Here is a 25,659-nt window from a genome sequence, read left to right as displayed (position 1 = left end):
ATTATATATAAATATAAATAATTTATATATAAATAAAAAAAAATCTTAAATATAAGATTTAAATCTTAATTGTTGATTACCTTTCATCTGAAATTCTTCAATTATCTTACTCTGAATATTTATTACTTATATATTTATTAATATTACTAGATATTCTTATCTATTGTTGCAAATACATCATTAATCATAATAATTAACAAAAGAGGGCTTATAACACTACCCTGAGGAGTTCCATTCTCAATTATTCCTTTCCTTGATATATATTCCCCAATCTTTACTTTAATATTTCTTTCAATTGAAAACTCTTTAACCCAATTATATAATTTTCCATCTATTCCAATTTTATCTAGTTTTATCAACAAACCCTCCTTCCATAACATATCATAATCACAGAAAACTGCTATTAGAGTTTCTTTATTCATCAAAGCTTTGCTTATATCTGATTCCAAACTAATAATTGAGTCCATTGTACCCTTTCCATGTCTAAAACCATTTTGATATGGGGAAAAAACATTATTCTCGATCTGTAATCATTGTTTCCGTAACTTTACCTGGATGTGATGTTAATGCTATCGGTCTGTAGTTTAAAGGAATACTTGGATCTTTACCTGTTTTTATTTTATTTTATTTTTTATGGGAAATATTACAGCTTCTTTCCATCTCTTAGGTAAAATCCCTTCTTCCAATACCCTGTTATAAAACTCTAGAATGATTTTAAGAGATTCATCACTTAAAGGGATAGTTCACCCAAAAATGAAAATTCTGTCAGTAATTACTCTCCCTCATGTTGTTCCAACCCCGTAAGACCTTCGTTCATCTTCGGAACACAAATTAAGATATTTTTGATTAAATCTGAGAGCTGGATCACTCCTCCATAGGCTTCTAAGGGAATGGAACTTGCTGGCCCAGAAAAATGTATTAAAGACATCGTTAATATAGTCCAAGTGACTCCAGTGGCTCGATCTTAAGTTTATCAAGCGACGAGAATACTTTTTGTGCGCAAAAAACAAAACAAAAATAACGACTTTATTCCACTATTCATTTCCTTCTCTCTGGGCCTCGAGTGAGTTCACGTAGTGTAACAGCGCAGCGCTTCTGTGTTGCACATCACACGTAGGCTCACTATTGGCCGACGCTGGTCATGTGTGTGATGTGTGTGATGTATAACACAGAAGCATATAAAATAAAGCATAAATTAAAGGTGTTTTTGTAAATGCATAAGATACTGTTACAATTGTGCATAATGACTAGAAATGCAGTACTACATTTCAGCCTAATCTCTTAGTGTACACGCAGCTGCAGCGACAGTCATCAGAATGATTCTGTAGTGCTGCTGGTGAGGATTAGGATTTTTAGTTTGCACTCTGATATAAAACACTGGTTGTATTCATTTATATTGTACAACACAACATTGTGCCTACTTTATTGAAATCAGCCTTTACACTGTCCATTCATTTCTGTTAATGTATATTTCATATTTAAGGGTCATCTGCTGATCCTCCTGAGGCAAAACCTCAGTCTTCAGAATCCCATCCATCTGATTCCCAAGCAAAAGAGACTACCCCAACTGAGGCACCTTCTGCAGATGTTCCAGCTAAAGTCCAGCAAGCTCCACCTCTTGACCCAGCTGACTGGCCTTTTGTCTTCTCAAGGTGCAAAGAGATCTGATTTAGTGAACAGAGGTCTTTCCCAGAAGAGAAGATGGTAGATCATGTCACCAACACTACTTTTACAGGACTTTGGTAAATGGTGAGCAAATTAGGAGAAGCTGGCTAAGCTATTCACCTAAGAGCAATGCACTCTTCCGCTTTTGCTGTAAATTGTTTACAACTTAATCAGAAGTGGATTAAATGCACCATCCCCTTTAAACACCCACGAGAACTCACCTGAACACATCAAACATCTGGCAGCATGGAAGGAGTTAGGGATGCGTCTGGAAAAGGGGGAAACAGTAGACATGCAGGAAATGTCACTTCTAGAGTTTGAGAAGAGGCGCTGGAGGGAGGTTCTTACCCGCTTAGTGGCCATAATCCAGTCCCTTTCACGCATTGAGAGGGTCAAGTGACACACTTCTCAGCCAAACAATGATCACTTTTAAAAGAGCTGGAACTCTTAGCTAAGTTTGATCCTGTCATATTGCGAGGGCACAACGTACTGCTGACAAGCAACCGAAGACCATTCAGAATGAGCTATTTGCAGCAAGTGTTTTGACCCTTTGTCTGGCATATGACTACGATTCTGGATTTTCCATTGAAGCTGCGCTTGGATCTTACTAAAGTCTCAGAGCGATCCGTGTTCCCCTCCCAGTCTAGGAGTCGGGAGGAGAGATAACAAAGGAAAAGAAAGTATGATAACGTAGAGATGAAAAGATATGTGCAGAACACACTTCAGCCTCAGTCTCAGAGTGAAAACATAACACAACTTTAAGGAAAAGTAAAAGTATTTATTTCCTTCATATATCAAAAAGGCTTCACAAAAGATGGGAATAAATCTTCAGGAGAGAGAAAGGCCTAAAATAATAACAGAAAAGAAGCAACAACACAAACTTCCCTGAGCTTCCTCTCTAACCAGAAACTGGAGGAAAAATATATATGTACAAAATAAAAAACACTCTCCCTACATTTCCCAGATAACCATAATCAAGTGAACAGAGCTAATAAGAAGTTATACAATACATTTTAATTACCAACAGAAAATGAAGTAAATGCCTGCTTTCACAATATCTTGTAGTTATCCACAGAGTCAACACTAAAATGATATAATATGTTCCAGGTCCCTCACAAGGATAAACTGGCAAGCCAACTAACCGTTGTTGGCACACAGCAAATGAGCGTAGGTCATCACACACACTCAACACACACACTTTTTCTTTTTTTTTACATTTCGACAAAAACAGAATTAAAGACAATTATTACAAAAATCAGTCAAGGCAAACACAAAGACAATAACATTTGATCAGAAAAAATACACAGAGAATATCAGAATCCTAAGCAAACAGAATATTAATATGCACTGTAAGTCAATCAACCAAAGGCTAGATTTAAGGCTTTACAGCAACTAATTAGCAGGTAGGTCAGTAGAACAGTAATGTGAAGCAGTAGTAGTTATTTGGGACTCTGATCACAGGAGATTACAGCGATTTCTTCTCTAGTTAATCTTGAAGGATTTCACACTGTTCTTGCAGTAACTCATATCCATCATGTTCTTCCTCCAGCTTATCCCTGAGAGCCCAAATCTGCTCCTTATACATTTCCTCTGCTTTAGTTCTGGCATTATATTTCTCCTGCATCCTGTATAATTACATTTCATACCATGTTGTTTTCTCTCTTTGAAGATCTGCCATCATCTTCATTTGTTCTCTCTCACTCTTTTGTTGCTGAACTGAGCGGCTCTTGGACTAAAGATCTTCTTTATCAGATCTACTGTGTCCATCTCCTCTCTTGTAAATCTTCCCAAACTCAACACAATGATGAACACACGAGGTCCAGGTGAAAACATGGAAATACATTTCAATATTTATTTTACTGCTTGATCATTTGTCAGTGTCGTGTCAAAGAGACCTGGAGTATCAACAACAGTTACTGGTCGACCATCAACTTCACCAACTCTCTTTCCACAAACTGTCGTGACTGAATCTAGTCTTAATTCACTGACAAACTCATCTCTTCCCAGAATACTGTTTCCTGTTGCACTCTTCCTATTTCCTGTCTTCCCGATCAGAGCAATCCTCAGACACTCCTGATCATCTTGTTCATCTTCAGCACCTGAAAATCACAGCGGTAGAAAGAAAACTTAGTGAAATGAAGCTCAAACTTTAATATTGTTATGTTGGATTGTAGAAGTTGCAGCTGAATGCTAATTGATTATGAACTGAAAAAACAACAACAATCAAGTCACTTGCAATAATAATAATGATAATTAAAGCTGCAAGCAGCATTTATCAGGGTTCAAGCATTTTAAGGCCTTTAACCCTCTGGGGTCTAAGGTGTTTTTGGGGTCCTTGAGATGTTCTGACATGCCCTGACATTTGTGCTTTTTTCAGTTGCTTATAAACATATTAATGGCAAAGGTGTAAATTCACTCTATATAGCACAAACAGGGCTACCATAATATGTGAGCAACATGTATGTACATGTTTTCATTTGTGAGAGAATAATGTTTATGCATGGTTATTGAAAAAACTAAAAATGTAAGTTTCTGAAATAAGGCCACAAAACACATACTAAATATGTGGCAATAAGACTTTTGACTAATGGATGTCGTCGCCTAGAGTTTTTTCTTCAAAATGATGTGAAAATCATCCTGCCTAATCATTCACATAAAACGATACATTGATTTTAGTTTGGTGAAACACTTTTAGTTTGGAAAGCCAATATGCGGATGGGGCGTAAACACTCCAACAGCATCATGCATATTTAGTAGTTCACACCTGATGAGACAATGCCCCTGCATACTTAATGAGCCATTCATTCAGGTGTGTCACCTATAGCTAACTTAAATATACAAGCTTCATAAAAAAAGATCATTCTAGAAGAAAATTTCAGATGGCATTTAGAGGCTTTTGCATCTGAACTCTTCATATATACACACACACATATATATATGCACACATATATATATGCATACACATACATACTTTATAATCTATATTTAAAACTAGTCAACGTCTTTCAAAACTATACATTTCAAAGTAAACATTTTATCATACGTATTTCAAAGTAAAGGATTCATTAGTTAGTTGATTATTTTTGACAAAACACATACAGTATATATTCCTCATCTCAGTATAGCAAGAGTTTGCTAAAAGCTGTTCATTCAATACAGCAGTATTTGAAAATCGATATTATTTTGTAAAATTACATTTATATTTGCATTTATGTCAAAACCTAGACACTTTTAAACATCAAAAGGACATTTATTAATATGTATTCGTGTCAAAATGACATATAAACAGATTTTCCTATTCAATTTTGCATGGAAACGCTTCCAAGACGCTTGCGTGTCGCGTGAAAAATACGCGTCAGTTCTATTTCTAGCATGCGCGCGATTTCCACGCGGCTCGTGTCACGCCTGAGACACGCGTCTCACACAGGCAGTGTGCAAACTCTAAACTGTTAACATGGGAGCCGAAATAAAAACGGACACGAAATTACTTCATTTAAAAGAAGAGAATTCAAGCTTCATGCCTGTGTGTCTGTATGCCTGTTTGACTGAGTATTCGCTGAGTTATTGTTCATTTTCGGACGCGTTTCAGAATGGACTTCACTGGCAGAGAGGAGGCAGAACTCGCTTCGTGTTTATTTTTCTTTATTTGGCGAAAAGCACAACACTTTGTTTTTATTATGAGCATACACAAAAAAAATACACACTAAACAGGATCGATTGATGTATAACACAAGCATATAAGAAAAATGTATATAAAAAATTTTTTTTTGCACTCATAAGGAAAAAAACGAGCCCCAGGGGGTTAAGCAGATAAGGCAATTTACTAATGAAATGTGTTTTTTAAAGCTTTTTAACAGTTATAGCGCCACCTATGGTCCGATCTCCATAAAATGTTGCATGCTTGTTCAGAATGTTGTCACATACAGTGAGGAAAATAAGTATTTGAACACCCTGCTATTTTGCAAGTTCTTTTTTTTTTTCATGGGAGAAAGTAGGGGTGGCACGGTACATGAAAAAACATCCGAACCGTTCGGTTCGCTTGTCTCGGTTCGGTGCGTGTGTGCGTCGCACGGTTCGACGCATGCGCAATGTAGCCTTGTGCCCGTGCTACTGCTAATACAATGCTAAATCATAAATCAGACAAATGTAGAATAACATTACAATGTCCAGCAATCGATTTAAATAGTACACTGGGTTTACTTAGACATTTAATGAGATCAACTCCACTAGGCTATATGTTGTTTTTTTCACGTGAATAAATAGGCTACATAGATCGACTGTTCCACGTACCGGTATGTACTTTAATGGTCCAGTGGCAGAACTTGCCAAGCGTGTCAAAGGTTCTGAGTTCTAATCTGCACTCGTATATATTTTTCTTTTTCATCAAAACCGATTATGTTTATCAGCGGTTGTATATCAAGCAGGGACAGATTTGTATGAATTTTGTTTTGTGATTTCATCGGAACGAATAGAGTAGCCTAGAGTCTCCTCAACGGACTGAAGCGCGCGTCTGAGTGAAGAATGTGCGGCCGCTGCGGTGTGTGCGCGAGCCACGAGAACACTGTATCAGCGCCACTGATCGCAACGGCAACGAGCACTTTGATCACTTGATTAAAAAAAACACATTTCAGCGCTAGATTGCTTCTTATTTAACAAACGAACGAAACGAATACTTTGCTAGTTAACTGGAAATGTTTTATTTATTTGTATTGGTACATCCGTGCTGGGACATAATATCAACCCTGGCAAAAAGTGGTGACAAATAACTGTCCGACACAGCCCACGGGAAATGAGAAGCTGCGTTTTGCAAACACACCCCATTTATGAAATAAATAAATTAATAATTAGATAATTCAGCTATATATCATATGCTGAAGTAAATTTTTGGAGTGTTAAAGATTAAAAGAAAAAACAACAACAAGAACCGTACAGAACCGAAAACCGTGACCCTAAAACCGTGATACGAACCGAACCGTGGGTTTTGTGAACCGTGCCACCCCTAGGAGAAAGTCATGTGGTCAGATGAGACCAAAATAGAACTTTTTGGTCATAATTCCACTAAACGTGTTTGGAGGAAGAAGAATGATGGATGGATACTAGGGCTGGGCAAAAAAAATATTGATTTCTCGATTTTAATCTATTCTCATTTTTTCGAACCGATATTGATTCTTAAATCCCAATAATCGATTAGTCATCCTGTTTTAACAGTTGATGAATGAATGGAACATTGTTGCGCACATCCCATCCAATAAATCGCAATAATCTTTGTGCTTTGTTACTATTGATATTAAACAAAGTCTCTGATTTCAAATTCCAGTTTCTTACGAAATTCAAAAACATAAATGGCGCTGTGGCGTGAGATTGCTCTGGCTCATCTCAAGAGAAGCACATGATCTTCTCTTCCGTCTTAATAATACCAGTTACAGCGCCAAATAAACATGAATGAGCTTCTGAAAGTGTGTTAAATGATAGAGTACAACTTATCGAAATCCGTATCATGTCACATGGAATCGCTCAGTGTTTCAACTTTGGAAAGACGTTAGTAAAACAGCTTGTAAACAATGTCATGTAACGCCACATTTACCTCAGAAAAACCATATCCAGTGATCATAAACTCGTCAGTCAGCTAGAAAAATTAACTCTAGAGAGGAGCATTTTGCTAAATATATGCACCATATTATATATTCATAATGCATGTTTGAATAAAGCTGGCAAGTTTTTATGACAGCCACCATTTAAATGTTTATATTTCATATAATTTTATTATTATAAAAATAAATAAAACTGTAATTTAAGTGTTTGTATACAAATAAGTAAATTTTTACCTTCAATATTATAGTAGGCTAATGAAGCCTATAGGCTACAACTGACTCCATAGTTTACAGCATTAGTGAAGAGATTTGTTTCCTTTGAGAAAATTTGCCATGTATTGAACCTGATATCCAAAATAATCAATATTGAATCGAAATCTAATCGAATTGTGAAATGTGTGTCAATACCCAGCCCTAATGAATACCCAGTGTTATGAAAATATATTTTTTTTATGCATTATTTTATTCATATTAAATTATCTTTCCCTATAATAAATCATGTACTTTCCTAATAAGGCAGAGAAAGGTTCAATTGGCTAAGAGCCTGGGCTATGGCCCCATGTTATCTATGTTATGAGATATAAAGATATAAAGAGGGAGAGAGTCTCCTCTCTGGGCGTGCACTCTCACATTCTCCTGACTAACTGTGTGACTGTGAGCCTTTCTTGCAAGAAATTAACCATTATAATCATTGATTGAACATTTGTCTCTTATTCAGAATTGTTTATTGTTGTTTTGATTGATTGATTGATTGAAGTCTTTATTTCGAACATGAGAGAAGAATATGTAAAATAAAATACAAAATGTTTAAAGCATTTTTTTTTTTTTTTTTTTAGATAAAAGATAAACAAAAAAAAAAGAGAAAAAAAATAACACCAAATAAGCCGTAACAAATTACAATTTTTATTTTTATTTTTTTTCTGTGCGAACATACTTCTATCTCATGTGCGAAAAGGAGTAGGAAGAAGCTAAACTTATGTACTCCTACCCCTTTAATTCTTGTTAATAGAATGTTGTCTAAAATGAATTTTTAGATTCAGTTTCTGAATGTGTACTTCAGGGGTGTCAAACTCATTTTCACTGAGGGCCACTTCAGCATTATGGCTGCCCTCAAAGGGCCAGTTGTAACTGGAAGACTTTTAAAATGTTAATATATTGTCTCTTTATTATTACTTATTTAAGTTACAAACATTGTATATGCATTTGCAGGGGTGTTTCTAGGTTTTAAAAACATCAGGGGATGAGCCCGAAACATCAGGGGGTAATAATGATTTGATACAGAGAATAATGTATATTGTATATATGCAGGGGCAAACTGGCTCAAAAATTCAGCCCTGGCACTGTAGCCACACCAGCACACATTACCACACAGTCATGCATATTCAAATGTGAGGTAGTTGGGGGATCGGGGACATGCTCCCCCGATAAAATTTGGATTTCTCGGACCTACATGTGCATTTTAAGGTGTTTAAAGGCCAAAAAATCTGGATAACAATAGCTTTAAAAGCATGTCAGTGGGCAGTAGCATACATTATTTGTCTAGCAGATTCTTAAAAATGAGAATGAGGATAAATGTTGCAATGAATGATCCACAGTACAAAATGGAAATGCAGAATGTTTCTGCTTATTGTTGACAATACTCAACCACATATTCCAAACAGGAATGGCCTTAAATGAGAAATCTTTCAAGGATTATTTTGCATAGATGTTACATTTCAATCAAAGAGGTGTCCAGAGGCAAATGAGCAATTTATATTAGCATTAAAGATTGGTTTCAGCAACTTTCTTTCCTCAGTTAATCAATGTTTTTGGCACTAATCAGTTTAAAGTTCAATTGTTCACTGATAAAGACAGTCACTTGTCACTTGTGATGGGCGGATCGATCCTGAAGTATCGATACTGACATGGTATCGAAAAGGATCGATCCTCACATAAAAATATCGATCCAAATGTGTGTTTTTTTACCAGTAATTTTTTATTAATTTAGCACGCAATTCAGTGCATAAAATAAGCTTCTAATGTTAGCGGATAATTGTGTAGGATAGAACTTTTTCTCCTAGTCATCTGGATACAAGCTGAAACCAATCAATCCCAGAGAGCGTTGGATGCTGGTGCTTCGCTGAGCTCACAGGCCCAGTGCATTTGGGAAATGAAGCCTTGCTTAGATGACAGAGGAACAATCGGGAGTTATTTCGCAATAAACAAACCAAAAGTGTACAAAACGGTTCAAAATGTTGACGTCAGTAAGATTTTTTTAATGAATATTTTTATTCAACAAGGATCGATGCATTAAATTGATCAAAAGTGACAGTCAAGGGTTTTACACTGTTAAAAAAAAATCTACTTCATATAAATGCTGTTCTTTCAACTTTGTTCATCAAATCAGCATATTAAAATGAAATATCATCATGACTGGAGTAATGATACTGAAAATTCAGCTTTGATCACATGAATAAATTACAGTTTACTATGACATAGAAAACAGATAGCCTATGTTAAATTGTAATACTGGTATTACAGTTTTTACTGTATTTTTGATCAAATAAATGCAGAAGAGAATTAAAAATCTTACAGACCCCAAACCTTTGAACAGTATGGCTAGTAGGCTAGTATATAATTAGGGTAGTTTTGTAAAAGTCACTGACTAATTACAGGCGAGTTGAGAGCACAAATCACAAAATATTTAGGCCTAGTAGTCATGAAAACGTATTCAGATTTAGCATATTAATGATGCATTCACCTCATAAATCATGACACACTGCTCTAACACAGGAAAGTGCATACAAGTTCAAGTGCATGCTTTTAAAATGAAAAAGTATTGGTATCGGTATTGATATCGGCGATACCAGGGATTAAAGTGAAAAAAATTCTTCTGACTGAAATTTTTTTTTACGCCAAGTCATATACCTTTTTAAATAGTCGAGACCAATAGCGTTTTAAGGGGATACGTTTTAAACCGCTTTAATATTGCCAGTAGGCGTATCAGTGAACAGTTGCAAAATCAAATGAATAAATAATAAACAGGTTTCTTCACCTAAGTTAGGGCTGCATACTTAGGTATAAAAAATATAAAAATAACAGAAAGAAAAATAGTGGCAATTTGGGGTTAATATGGAAGGGACAGTTACCATGGTGAATACACAATATTAACAATAACTGTTAATGAAACATGGAAACTGCTCCTGGTGAATAGAATGAAAATCATACCTGCATTACTTTTATTTTGTGTAATTTACAACGTAACGGCGTTGCATGCTCGTAGTTTCTTTTGCGCTTTATATACAGTGAGGCGATATACAGCGCGCGCCGCCGCATTTGCGCGTGCAATTGAAGAGTGTGCGCTACGACTACAGTATAACGGCTGACAGGACAATTAAGTCCGTCTTTCTGAGGTGAAAAACTTTATCTCAGCGTACACTTATGTCACTGCCTGGTAGTTCCTATTGTGCTGGGTTTTCTGAAGTAGTCATTATTCGCCTCTCATAACATAACATGCTCTAAACACGCACGCAGAGTGGAAAAGGAGGAGCGGAGGAGAGGGGCGCGGGGAGCAAGGATCACAGCGTAAATTTGAACTATATCGATATATGCGATATGATCTAATTCCATATCACATTTCAAAAATATATCGATATATCGCCCAGCCCTACCTGCATTATAAGTGTGTCCACGGTAACTGAAATATAGTTCTCTACCTCAGCGCTCAGCTGTAGCCTGACATGCGCTTTCCGTGAGCGGTAATTGAAAACCCGGAGTGGACAATGAGCGAAGTGATTACAGAATGCTTAGAGTGGAGAGAGGAACGTGCTTTTGCTCCACTCCAGGCTTTGATCACATCCCCCTCAGAAGGGTGAATACACCTCGTCTTTCCTTAATTTAAGACCTATTCAAACTAAAATTAAGACATTTATTACACTATTTGAGAAATGAAAGCCTATTTACGGCCTTAAATTTATGAAAAGTGAATTTAAGACATTAAGGACAGACTGGAACCCTGCAATTGACGGAAATCTGTCATAGACTTGCTGCAATTAACGGAAATCCGTCGTAGCGACGGAGAACTTTAATCCCTGCGATACTGGCCCTGTTTTTAATTGGTATCGGAACCGAAATTTGCAGTATCGCCCATCACTTACTGACAGTCACTTAATGATGCAAGTGGCGCAAAGCAAATACAGACAAGCGGAGTGCTACAAATGGTGAAAAGGCTAATACTGGTACCTATATTAAAATAATATAAAATATCAATATATTATTCTTCAATCAGTTCTATGCAGCAGAATCAGATTTAACAGAATAATTTTTTGACCAATTGTCAAAATAAAGTATAGTCCTACAAAGCTATTTTTATCAGAGCATGAGCAGAGCAGGGAGAGAACCAGTGAACGAGAGGATCGTGATTCGTGTAACTTTACCAGTGTTGACCAGCACGGCTATACACACCATGTTACAGCACAGTAGTGCTATTGCAAAAAGAAACAAGTCCAGAGAAATTTCATGTCGGTAAGTTTTTTTTTAGCGGACTTTGCCTTTCCGATGAGCGTGAGCAGAGCTCACAACACAAACACACACACACACACACACACACACGGAGGTTGCTTGCGGAACATTGAGCAGAACGCACTGTGAACACGGAGCTTAGAGCACAGCGCGGTGAGCGCACACACACAGCAGAACGCGCTTCGAAGTTATGCATCTTCGGAAGCGGACTCGCACGCAAAGTCATAAAACACGCTGAGCCAGAGTCAAACCATCGCCAAACACGGAGGGGCGCGGCGGCTTTTAGGGCTGCGATACATTGTTCACGATACCGATAATATCACGATATGGCGATAATCGATATATTATCAGTAATAACTCACAATATATCATGTTTTAAGAAATAAAAATATTTTTTTTTTAATTAGGAAAATGAATCCCCATTTATTTTTTTCTATGAAACACAATAACAAAAACAACTTGTGTCTTATCAGTTGCAACAAAACAGTCACCGACACTATTTTTGTTTTGCTGCAGATGATTTTTTTCACTCGGGAGAAATCGAGTGGAATCGGTGATGCTCGCATGGTCGCGGCTCGCAGCGTGTGAGAGGAATTTCAAGCCGGGCCGAGCACGTTACGAGCACCTCCCGACCTCCCGATAATTTTTAAACATGTTTTTTCACCAGCTGTCCCATATTGCCAAATCATACACAACCACGTCGATGGGGCTATACCTCAGTGGCAGCAACCATACAGCGTGCTCATACACTGTCACTGTCACACACACACACACACACACACACACACACTTTTCTCTCTCTCTCTCCCATTCGCAACATGACGGTCTCTGTGTTTAGCGCGAAAGCCCACGTGATTGCTGCCGGCTCGGGATAAAATTCATGCAGGACAGTCGTGCCGTGTACCAGCTGCTTTGACGCGATTAGCAGTTAAACTGACTCGCAACGTGTGCAATATCTCACAACCTCCCGAGTGTCCGAACTCGCACCGTGTACGCCCGTGTATGCCACTAACGGCTTTTAGGATCGATACTTGGCAAGAGCGCATCGAGAATCGATCGCGGGAGAAAATATCGCGAGATATCGCCATATCGATATTTTGGCGCACCCCTAGCGGCTTTAGTATCTTTCGGCCAAAAACCGAAGATGTTATTTTCAGCCAAATTTTTTTATTTTCAGCAGCCTAAATTTCGTTGCATCCCTAATTAACCAATATGCTCTCTCGGGCCATATAAAATAATGAGGAGGGCCTTGAGTTTGACACATGTGGTGTACTTGGTCAAATGTGTGCCCAGGTCAAAGCCTCCAAGTACTTTGCAGTGGAGTTGGATTGCACACCTGACATTTCAAAGCAGGAACTGGCCTCCGCAACTACCCAGTGTCAGAGGGGTATGCAGCAACAATTTTGCGTTTCAGGTTCCTGTTCATAATGGCCAGTGCTGGAATAATCACCATGAAATCTCTTTTGCTTTCTGAAACGTCTCTCTCTAAACTCAGGGGAAGCATCCCTCTCAATGGCTATTCGGCGTGCAATGTCAAGGGATTTTTGAAAGCCCTGCACTCTATACTTAAGCAAGAATTCTTTAAGAGAGTCTATCATTCCAATGGCAGTGTCCATCTAGATGTTCACTGCTTGCATTGCCTTGCTGACATGGTGATCTCTGACAATTGATCATACCAAACCAAGAGGCACATGAGGAACTCCATGCTGACAATCTCGCCAGACAGCGACTTTGCCTCTGAGACAGTTTTGCCATCTTTTTCCACTTCCTCAAGCTTTTCCAAAGCATCAAGAATCCCCCCTAACTGGAAACGTACAGCTTTGACAGAGTTTATTTTTGCTTCCCACCTGGTATCACTCCAGGCTTCAGTGTAATGTCCACAAATTCTTTCAGAATATCCCACCGCTTCACCGAAGCTGAACAAATGGTGTACATTTAGTTATTATTATTATTATTATTATATACACTCTTTGGAGAGTGCCAAAAAAGGTTAGACACACTCTGTTTGATGACACAGCATCACATAACAGGAGGTTCAGACTGTGGCTACAGCAGGGGATAAATAGTTAAACATTAACCCGAACCCGACCCGATACCCGTAAGTTTTTCGGGACCCGTCGGGCTCGGGTCGGGTAGCAGACCTCTACTCTGGACACTTCTGCTGCACCAATGCTTGCACACCCTTGTGTACCCCTCATATTTGAGCCATTGTCATAGCTCTGGCCCTACAGTTTGCCAACTCCAACCCCAGGTTATCCAGCACCCCAGTCAGTGTTTCTGTGAGGCCTTTACCAGTTGTGTCCTTCACGACTGTGAAGCCAACAAAAGACTCATTGATGGTGGCATTCTTGTTGTCGTCTGTAACAACATACAGGATTATTACGGAGGCCAGCTCCTGCTTTGAAATGTGATGTGTGCAATCCAACTCCACTGCAAAGTACTTGGAGGCTTTGACCTGGGCACAAATTTGACCAAGTACACATTCAGAAATTGAATCTAAAAATTAATTTTGAGTGCACCAGGAAAGATATCCTGTGGTTTCTTTAGAGGCTACCTTTCTAAGATGCTCTGCTAGTGTGACATCATATTGTGCTATGACATCAAGGACACCCAGGAAATTTCCATTTTTAGGATCTCCTAACTTAGCATTCTATCCCTTCAGTGGCAAGCATTTATGTGATCAACACTGGTTTCATGATGCTGCAGCATTTTTTGAAAGACACTGAAAGTTATTGTACCCTACCACAAAGCGTGTCAACTCTAGCTCCACCAAAAAGCTTACACACAAAACACACTTTATTTGTCCTTTTGGAGTACAGTAACCAATCCCGCTGCACTACATTTGGAAAAACACTGTCTACTCTTGTCTGATCTTGGATACGGCCCATCAGGACATTTCTGTGGGCCATTCTCAACCATACACTGCCTAAATGAGTCCCCAATCCGGTGTGGTGGTGGCCAGTCAGAAGGATCTTCTGAGTAAGGCCTTGTCTCAGCCCTCTCCTCTTCACCTCTCTTTTCCTTTTCCACCTCCCTCTCCTCTTCACCTCTCTGTTCCACATTCTCTTCCATCTCATTCTCCTCTTCACCTCTGTTCCACATCTCTTCCACCTCATTCTCCTCTTCACCTCTCTGTTCCATCTCCACCTCCCTCTCCTCTTCACCTCTGTTCCACATTCTCTTCCACCTCCCTCTCCTCTTCACCTCTCTGTTCCATTTCCACCTCTGTTCCACATCTCTTCCACCTCATTCTCCTCTTCACCTCTCTGTTCCATTTCCACCTCCCTCTCCTCTTCACCTCTGTTCCACATTCTCTTCCATCTCATTCTCTTCCATCTCATTCTCCTCTTCACCTCTCTGTTCCACATCTCTTCCACCTCATTCTCCTCTTCACCTCTCTGTTCCATTTCCACCTCCCTCTCCTCTTCACCTCTGTTCCACATCTCTTCCACCTCATTCTCCTCTTCACCTCTCTGTTCCATTTCCACCTCCCTCTCCTCTTCACCTCTCTGTTCCACATCTCTTCCACCTCATTCTCCTCTTCACCTCTCTTTTCCATTTCCACCTCCCTCTCCTCCTCTGTTCCACATTCTCTTCCACCTCCCTCTCCTCTTCACCTCTCTGTTCCATTTCCACCTCCCTCTCCTCTTCACCTCTCTGTTCCACATCTCTTCCACCTCATTCTCCTCTCTGTTCCATTTCCACCTCCCTCTCCTCTTCACCTCTGTTCCACATCTCTTCCACCTCATTCTCCTCTTCACCTCTCATTCTCCTCTTCACCTCTCTGTTCCATTTCCACCTCCCTCTCCTCTTCACCTCTCTGTTCCACATCTCTTCCACCTCATTCTCCTCTTCACCTCTCTGTTCCACATCTCTTCCACCTCCCTCTCCTCTTCACCTCTCTGTTCCACATCTCTTCCACCTCATTCTCCTCTTCACCTCTCTGTTCCACATCTCTTCCACCTCATTCTCCTCTTCACCTCTCTGTTCCATTTCCACCTCCCTCTCCTCTTCACCTCTCTGTTCCACATCTCTTCCACCTCATTCTCCTCTTCACCTCTCTGTTCCATTTCCACCTCCCTCTCCTCTTCACCTCTCTGTTCCACATCTCTTCCACCTCATTATCCTCTTCACCTCTGTTCCATTTCCACCTCCCTCTCCTCTTCACCTCTGTTCCACATCTCTTCCACCTCATTCTCCTCTTCACCTCTGTTCCATTTCCACCTCCCTCTCCTCTTCACCTCTCTGTTCCACATCTCTTCCACCTCATTCTCCTCTTCACCTCTCTGTTCCACATCTCTTCCACCTCATTCTCCTCTTCACCTCTCTGTTCCATTTCCACCTCCCTCTCCTCTTCACCTCTCTGTTCCACATCTCTTCCACCTCATTCTCCTCTTCACCTCTCTGTTCCATTTCCACCTCCCTCTCCTCTTCACCTCTGTTCCACATCTCTTCCACCTCATTCTCCTCTTCACCTCTCTGTTCCATTTCCACCTCCCTCTCCTTTTCACCTCTCTGTTCCACATTCTCTTCCACCTACTCTGAGCAATGCCTGAACTTTGTATTTTGGAGCACTTCTTGCATAGTTTTTTGCCTCTTCACGATGACTCGCTTGCCTTAGTCCTCAGTTGTAAGTTACTTTGGATAAAAGCATCTGCAAAATGACTAAATGTAAACCTCATCTTCACCTCTCTTTTCCACATTCTCCTCCAATTCCTCCTCAGTGGTGAGTAGCTTTCCATCTCTGTCTGCACTATTTTTTCCCCAAAAAGGACACAGTGAATAGGTTGGTCAACAGAACTTCAGACTATACTGGACATTTAGTTTTGTGTGGTCTAACTAATAGAACTCCTACCTGATGTCTTCACTGGTCTCATCTGTACTTGATGCCTGTGTTCTTCTCCACTAAGACATATTGTCAAAAAATATTAATAATATTAAGAAATTAATCTGTAGGTATCAAGTGGCTCCCCTACACTTCCACCTAATGTTAGACCTACCTGTTGCCTTACCCTGTCTTTCCTGATGCACCATCCTCACACCTGAATTAAATGAACTCACTGTTAAATATAGCAGCCTAAATTCAATTCTTAAATCAGCCTAATGATGGCATCAGATCTATTGAAAAAGTCCTGGCAGAAAGCGATGCATAAGGATGTAGTGTAACGATGCCCAGTTCCAGGAATGCACTAATATTTTGTTGGTTGTACCAGTTTGCAACAATTATTAGTTAACACTAAGTTGTCAACACTTCGGAAAAAAATTATAATTCGTCGTTACACTACATCCTTATGCATTGCTTACTGCCAGGACTTTTACGTGCTTTTCCCAAATCACTGAAGTGACCTTGACGTCCGGGTTAGCAGTAGCATGAATCTGCCAGCTCTGTGTAGTAATGGTGTTGCGTGATCGAGATCGGCCCACGAGTAAACCGCTGTCTAGTATTGCTCTGAGCTGATAAACTCTTTGCGCTGCGCAGCTCAAACAAGTGGCGCGGTTTCATTCTGCTTTCGTTTGCCGTGTGCCAGAAAAAAAAAAGGTCGCAAAATGAGACCATTTACTCGCACTCTAGAGTCCTGTATAGTGCTTTATTTCTGCTTTACATGAGCGCCACCTGCTGTCAGAGCGAATGTGTTTTTTTGCATTGATCTGAACAGACAAAATAGACATTCCTGTTGGTTGAACACAAGTTAATAGATATCAATCAACAAAGTGTCCTGTGCTCACCACACACCGGCTATAGGTGGAGAGGAGAGATTTGGCTATAGGGTGATGTGTGGCTAACTTACACAGAAGAGCTTTGTTGCTCAGCACATGAAAATAAACTACTTACCGTGATCTCAGACTGTGTTTAAGTGGTTTCTCCACTGCATGGATCTTCATGTGTAGATTCAGGCGACTTTTAATAGTGAAACTCTTCCCACACTGATCACACGTGTGCGGCTTCTCTCCAGTGTGGATCCTCTCATGTGTTTTCAGATTTCCTAACAGACTGAATCTCTTGTCACAGTGTGAACACTTGTAAAGTTGCTCTCCAGTGTGGATCATCTCATGTGTTTTCAGATTTCCTAACTGACTGAATCTCTTGTCACAGTGTGAACACTTGTAAGGTTGTTCTCCAGTGTGGATCCTCTCATGTGTTTTCAGATGTGCTGACAGACTGAATCTCTTGTCGCAGTGTGAACACTTGTAAGGTTGTTCTCCAGTGTGGATCATCTCATGTGTTTTCAGAGATGATGACAGACTGAATCTCTTGTCACAGTGTGAACACTTGTAAGGTTGTTCTCCAGTGTGGATCCTCTCATGTGTTTCCAGAGATGATGGCTGACTGAATCTCTTGTCACAGTGTGAACACTTGTAAGGTTTTTCTCCAGTGTGGATCCTCTCATGTGTTTTCAGATTTGATGGCTGACTGAATCTCTTGTCACAGTGTGAACACTTGTAAGGTTTTTCTCCAGTGTGGATCCTCTCATGTGTTTTTAGATGTGCTGACAGACTGAATCTCTTGTCGCAGTGTGAACACTTGTAAGGTTTTTCTCCAGTGTGGATCATCTCATGTGTTTTCAGATTTGATGGCTGATTGAATCTCTTGTCACAGTGTGAACACTTGTAAGGTTTTTCTCCAGTGTGGATCCTCTCATGTGTTTTTAGATGTGCTGACAGACTGAATCTCCTGTCGCAGTGTGAACACTTGTAAGGTTGTTCTCCAGTGTGGATCATCTCATGTGTTTTCAGAGATGATGACAGACTGAATCTCTTGTCACAGTGTGAACACTTGTAAGGTTTTTCTCCAGTGTGGATCCTCTCATGTGTTTTTAGATGTGCTGACAGACTGAATCTCTTGTCGCAGTGTGAACACTTGTAAGGTTGTTCTCCAGTGTGGATCCTCTCATGTGTTTCCAGAGATGATGGCTGACTGAATCTCTTGTCACAGTGTGAACACTTGTAAGGTTTTTCTCCAGTGTGGATCCTCTCATGTGTTTTCAGATTTGATGGCTGACTGAATCTCTTGTCACAGTGTGAACACTTGTAAGGTTTTTCTCCAGTGTGGATCCTCTCATGTGTTTTTAGATGTGCTGACAGACTGAATCTCTTGTCGCAGTGTGAACACTTGTAAGGTTTTTCTCCAGTGTGGATCCTCTCATGTGTTTTCAGAGAGAATGACAGACTGAATCTCTTGTCGCAGTGTGAACACTTGTAAGGTTTTTCTCCAGTGTGGATCCTCTCATGTGTTTTCAGATTTGCTGACATACTGAATCTCTTGTCACAGTGTGAACACTTGTAAGGTTTTTCTCCAGTGTGGATCATCTCATGTGTTTTCAGAGAGAATGACAGACTGAATCTCTTGTCGCAGTGTGAACACTTGTAAGGTTTTTCTCCAGTGTGGATCCTCTCATGTGTTTTCAGATTTGCTGACATACTGAATCTCTTGTCACAGTGTGAACACTTGTAAGGTTGTTCTCCAGTGTGGATCATCTCATGTGTTTTCAGAGATGATGACAGACTGAATCTCTTGTCGCAGTGTGAACACTTGTAAGGTTGTTCTCCAGTGTGGATCCTCTCATGTGTTTTCAGATTTGCTGACAGACTGAATCTCTTGTCACAGTGTGAACACTTGTAAGGTTTTTCTCCAGTGTGGATCCTCTCATGTGTTTTCAGATTTGATGGCTGACTGAATCTCTTGTCACAGTGTGAACACTTGTAAGGTTTTTCTCCAGTGTGGATCCTCTCATGTGTTTTTAGATGTGCTGACAGACTGAATCTCTTGTCGCAGTGTGAACACTTGTAAGGTTTTTCTCCAGTGTGGATCCTCTCATGTGTTTTTAGATGTGCTGACAGACTGAATCTCTTGTCGCAGTGTGAACACTTGTAAGGTTGTTCTCCAGTGTGGATCCTCTCATGTGTTTTCAGATGTGCTGACAGACTGAATCTCTTGTCGCAGTGTGAACACTTGTAAGGTTTTTCTCCAGTGTGGATCCTCTCATGTGTTTTCAGATTTGCTGACAGACTGAATCTCTTGCCGCAGTGTGAACACTTGTAAGGTTTTTCTCCAGTGTGGATCATCTCATGTGTTTTCAGACGTGCTGACAGACTGAATCTCTTGTCGCAGTGTGAACACTTGTAAGGTTTTTCTCCAGTGTGGATCCTCTCATGTGTTTTCAGATTTGCTGACAGACTGAATCTCTTGTCGCAGTGTGAACACTTGTAAGGTTTTTCTCCAGTGTGGATCATCTCATGTGTTTTCAGACGTGCTGACAGACTGAATCTCTTGTCGCAGTGTGAACACTTGTAAGGTTGTTCTCCAGTGTGGATCATCTCATGTGTTTTCAGATGTCCTGGCTGACTGAATCTCTTGTCGCAGTGTGAACACTTGTAAGGTTTTTCTCCAGTGTGGATTCTCTGGTGCAGTTTTAAACTGTTTGCTGTAGTAAAAGTCTTCTCACACTCAAAGCACATGTACTCTCTCACAACAGTGTGAATTTTCTGATGTAAATGTAAATACAGCAGAAGTGAAAAACTCTTTCCACACACAGAACATAAATGTGGCTTCTCCTTCGTATGAACTGTCAGATGATTCTTCAGGACTGATGCCCTAAGAAATGTTTTGCCGCAGTGATCACATGAGAATGGCTTTTCTCCGGTGTGGATCCTCATGTGTTGATTACGATTTGCTACTCTTCTGAAACTCTTCCCGCATTGATCACATGTGAACGGCTTCTCTCCGGTGTGGATCCTCATGTGAACATTAAGGTATGATGATTGACTGAAACTCTTCCCACACTGATCACATGAGAACGGCTTCTCTCCGGTGTGGATCCTCATGTGAATCTCAAGATTGTGTTTGCTTGTTAAACTCTTTCCACACTGAGTGCAGGTGAAAGATTTCTTGGCTCTTCTTTTCTTTAAAAATATCAGTTCTTCAGTCTCCTCCTTCACTTCACTCAGTTCTTCACTCTCCTCCTTCACTTCACTCAGTTCTTCACTCTCCTCCTTCACTTCACTCAGTTCTTCACTCTCCTCCTTCACTTCCATCAGTTCTTGACTCTCCTCCTTCACTTCCATCAGGCCTGACATGAAAGAAAAAAATATTAAATTTAATTTTCAGGACATCAAAATAATTAACAGAGAGAAATATAAAGTGAAAGGACATGAAAGTGAGCCCTGATGTAATGGTAGAAAGTAGAGCCCTGCGCGGGACTGTTTTCTTCATCCCGCTCCCGCCCGCCGAATTTCTGACCATTACCGCCCGCTCCCGCAACGCATGTTACACTCCCGCCCGCTCCCGCAATATGTATGTTCACTCCCGCCCGCACCCGCAAAACTCTGAGAATTTATTCCCGCACAGTAATAGAGATGCATTGATTTTGTCTTCTCTCGTCCCGCAGGAAAAAACACGTATTTGTATTACTATTATTAAAGGGATACTTCACTTTAAAATGAAAATTCTGTCATCATTTACTCACCCTCAAGTTGTTTCAAACCAGTATGAATTTCTTTCTTCTGCTGCACAGCAAGATAGATATTTTGAAGAATGTCAGTAACCAAACAGTTAACTGGAGCCATTGACTTCCATAGTAGGAAAAAAAAAAAATACTATGGAAGTCAATGGCTCCAGTTAACTGTTTGGTTACTGACATTCTTCAAAATATCTATCTTGCTGTGCAGCAGAAGAAAGAAATTCATACTGGTTTGAAACAACTTGAGGGTGAGTAAATGATGACAGAATTTTCATTTTAAAGTGAAGTATCCCTTTAAAGAGATTCATGGGGTTGTTTGTTTCGTTTCCCTGGCCTGCATGTATTCTGACGCACTAGTCAGGAAGATGAATAGTAGCCTGGCTAGGCTGGGGCATCTAAAACGCTTACACCGTGTCCTAACTACACGGGACGCGATGCCGCAACACGCGATAAAATGTATCTTTTCCATGTTAATCAGAGTGTTTGTCTTAACCAGGCGGGACGCGACGATTCTATTTTAGAAACGGTTTCTATTTTTCTGCGATGTCGCGCTGGAACAACAAACACAAAGTGTGGCAATTATAATCTCAGGTACTGTTTATGTGCTTGATTTAATGTTAAAAGTGTGAAATGTGACTTTGAATATCATTTAGTGCTCCAGCTTTGTAGCTGTAAAAGCAACAATGGATATAATTCACCTCAGATCTTGAAATTAAACAAATGGAAACAAGAACGTTAAAACTGTGAACAAAGAAGTGTATTATTTGACAAAGATTGTTTTAGTTACTCAGTAGCCTATGTATTTTTTAAATGGTGTAATATTTGTGAATTTGATTATGTAGCTACTTATCCATTTTCTTGCGAGTGCCGTCAAGATTACTCTCTGGTGCTGTGCACTTGCAGCGAGACTCCGCCCACACACTGTTCTGATTGGCTGTGATTTTTGATTGACGTTGTGTCGTCTCACAGTCGCGTCGCGTCTAGTGTGGACAGACACACTGCCTGTTGCTGGAATTTTAGCGCGTCGCGTGTAGTTAGGACACGGTGTGGCTACCTCCCGATCCCGCAGTGTTTTTTTTTAGCCGCCCATTCCCGCCCGCAGCAAAGTTCAAACCGCCCGCTCCCACGAGAATTGCGTTGGGTCCCGCGGGACCCGGCGGGACTCAATCCCAATGCAGCCCTCTAGTAGAAAGTAGACAACTGCTATAAAATATTATGATAATTTGATGCCTTTTTATAAATTGATTATATGTCCTTGAAACTTTCCATGATTGTGAAGAGGTGGAAAAGGTGGCGTCAAGAGGCAAGTGAATGGTGACGAATAGATAATTTGCATCTGCCTATTATTATCTGGAGATATACAGTCCCCTCCAAAAATATTGGAACAGTGGCAATTCCTTTAATTCTTCTGTAGACTGAAAATATTTGGGTTTGACATCAAAAGATGAATATGAGGGAAGAGATCAACATTTCAGCTTTTATTTCCAGGTATTTACATCTGGATCTGATACACAACTTAGAAGATATAACCTTTTGTTTGAACCCACCCATTGCTCATGTGACCAAAAGTATTGGAACATGTGACTGGCAGGTGTGTTTTGTTGCCCTGGTGTGTCCTATTACATTGATTATTCAAACAAAAAAATAGCTGCGCTCAGTTTCAGATTTTGGTTTTGCCTGTGCAGACTGCATTTAGACGTGTAACCAACATGAAAACAAGAGAGCTGTCCATGGGTGAAAAACAAGCAAATGTGAATTTGAGAGAAAATGGAAAATCAATTAGAGCCATTGCACAAACATTGGCCATAGCCAGTACAACCATTTGGAATGTATTGAGGAAGAAAGAAACCTCTGGTATACTAAGTAACAGACCTCGAAAGGGTAGACCAAGGAAAACATCAGCAGTTGACAACAGAAACATTGTGAGAGCTGTAAAGAAAGACCCTAATACAACTGTTAGTGACATCAGCAACAACCTCCAGAGGGCAGGAGTGAAGGTATCACAATCTACTGTTCACAGAAGACTTCATGATCAAAAGTACAGAGGCTACACCAGAAGATGCAAACCATAAAACTTTGCCCCAGAATGCTTGAGGCTTGTCTCTGTACTTTTTGGCAAATTCCAGCCTGACCTTCATATTCTTCTTGCTAATGAAACAAAGATTAAACTTTACCAAAGTGATGGAAAGGCTAGCCTAAAGTTTGGAGAAAAAAAAAGATCTGCTCATGACCCCAAACACACAAGCTCATCTGTGAAACACGGTGGGGGCAATGTCATGGCTTGGGCTTGCATGGTTTCTTCTGGGATGGCCTCATTAATCTTCACTGATGATGTAACACATGATGGCAGCAGCAAAATGAACTCAGAAGTGTACAGACACATTTTGTCTGCCAATTTACAGAAAGATGAAACCAAACTGATTGGGAGATCCTTCATCATACAGCAAGATAATGACCCAAAACACAGTGCCAAAACAACAAAGGAGTTCATCAGGGGCAAGGAGTGGAAAGTTTTAGACTGGCCAAGTCAATCTCTAGGGCTGGACCAAAATATTCGTTCGGTGGGTTGGTATTCGATTTGAAAATTTGACATTCGAATATTCATTTTTTTGTTTTGTTTTTTGCACACCTGGGATCCCCTGCGAAACGGTTCTCATTTGCGAGTAAGGCCGGCGACTAGGGCTGTGACGGTATGGGATTTTCTCTTACCGCGGTGAAGCAGCAACAAATCTTGCGGTTTGGCGGTTAACCGTCTTCTATGTCTTTGCACATCAGAAACAGCGCTGCTGCTGCTAGGTGACATATAAGCCTCATTGGTGATATATTCGACATATGGGGAGAGAGTTGTGGAAGGCCTATAGCCTACTTCATGTTAAACAAATATATAACAGCAAAGACAGCGTCGGCAGAATTGACGGCAAAATAGGCTACAGAATATTTCGTTCTGTATTGAAAGGTGCAATATTTGAAAATCGATAATATTTTTTTTAATTGCATTTATATCTGCATTTATGTCAAAACCTTAACTTTCAAACATCAAAATGTAATTTATTAATATGTATTCATGTCAAAATGACATACAAACATCTTTTCCTATTCTATTTTGCCAGGAAACACTTCCAACAGGCTTGCGTGTCGCGTGAAAAAATAGGCGTCGGTTCTATTTCTAGCATGCACGCGTTTTCCGCGGCTCATGCCGCAACTGAGACGCGCGTCTCACGCAGGCAGTGTGCAAGCTCTAACCTCTTAACATGGGAGCCGAAATAAAAACGGACACGCCACGCAGCCAGTGTGTCACTGACCTAAGGTAGGTGTGCTGCACTTCTTAAGTCCAGCAAACGCCACAGGATGGTTAATTTTTCTAAGATGTGGTCTTAAGTTAGTGGTATTTCCTCGCGAGACAGATAGTTTTGTGCGACAAATACGGCATATTGCCTTGTCCAAATTCACCGGCTTCCCCTTAATTGTCACCTGCCTCAAAGGCGACAGTATTTGGCTATTCGTGGCTATTTTTTTTTTATCATTCGGCTAGCGCCGTCAACTGTTCTTGCCTATACCACATAAGAGAGATCGCTACTTGCAATTAAAATCTAACTCCAACTGTTTACGTTATGCTTGTCTTTTATGCCTGTGTTTGTTTGTATTTAATTGAACATTATCTGTAAACATCACAAAACCTAGCAGTTAATTAATAATAATCAGACACACAAAAAAATAAATCCCCCATATGTTTAATGGACTGTCCCTCCCTTGCGCAGGAAGCGTTTTTTTCTTCTCCAGAAGCACTTGAACATGGGACTCGCAGAATACAGTAAATTATAAGCAAATATTAATGCGTTTATAGTTCATATCACACACCATATGCACTCCTGTAACTTTCAGCAAAAAAAAAAAAGTGCGGTGATAGGGTTGGGCGGTATTACGGTAATATCGGATACCGCGGGATCTTAAAATAGCACCGGTATCAGTTTCAATACCGTCATTACCGGCACTTATATAGCCTATAATATAGGCTATATAATTTATTATTGCCTAAAAACTGCTTATGTGTGGTTGCAGTTTGGCAATATTTCTGGTTCCAACCGCATGAGAAGGGAGAGGCGGTAAATACAAGAGATGTAAACACCTCTAACCTAATGTCGCATCTCCGAAACAACCGCCCACTCACTGCTGCCAGGATGCATTTTGTTCTCGAGTTCATTAAATAAGCGCATTAAGTTTCGTATTTGTTAAAATATTATAATGTTATTTTTTCCATCTTTGTTGATTATGAAAAGTGAACGGCACAAATAAGATGGGATGCATCGGGAGTCAGACGATTTGACCACTTCAATAAATTTCGTTTTGTAAAAGGCCTCTTTAAAACGAATTTCGTTTTGTATATATTGTTTCTTAATTTTAATACATTTTTCATCAACCAATTTCCTGGATAATCATGACATGAT

General features: G+C 40.0%; 2 protein-coding genes across 4 annotated transcripts in view; both read right to left on the bottom strand.

Moving 5' to 3' along the window:
* Positions 1-1,911, bottom strand: part of LOC309479816 (uncharacterized protein) — a gene marked incomplete at its 5' end in the record, with an annotated part of 97,496 nt that extends 95,585 nt beyond the window's left edge. The window contains one exon of the mRNA XM_082144010.1: positions 1,887-1,911. Coding sequence (XP_082000136.1) covers positions 1,887-1,896 — 10 coding nt within the window. The remainder of the gene's footprint in view (positions 1-1,886) is intronic.
* Positions 1,912-2,422: 511 nt separating this feature from the next.
* LOC309479673 (uncharacterized protein) overlaps positions 2,423-25,659 on the bottom strand; it is a 107,689-nt gene continuing 84,452 nt past the window's right edge. For all 3 annotated transcript variants that reach the window (XM_082143869.1, XM_082143871.1, XM_082143870.1), the window contains 2 exons: positions 17,590-20,824; positions 2,423-3,764 (listed from right to left, as the gene is read on the bottom strand). In XM_082143869.1, coding sequence (XP_081999995.1) covers positions 3,758-3,764; positions 17,590-20,824 — 3,242 coding nt within the window. In that variant the 3' untranslated portion in view covers positions 2,423-3,757. The remainder of the gene's footprint in view (positions 3,765-17,589; positions 20,825-25,659) is intronic.

Source organism: Leuciscus leuciscus (assembly GCF_965113295.1).
Source record: "Leuciscus leuciscus genome assembly, chromosome: 1".
NCBI lineage: Eukaryota > Metazoa > Chordata > Actinopteri > Cypriniformes > Leuciscidae > Leuciscus > Leuciscus leuciscus.
Note: the sequence above shows the minus strand (reverse complement) of the source record. Positions and strands in the feature narration are given on the sequence as shown.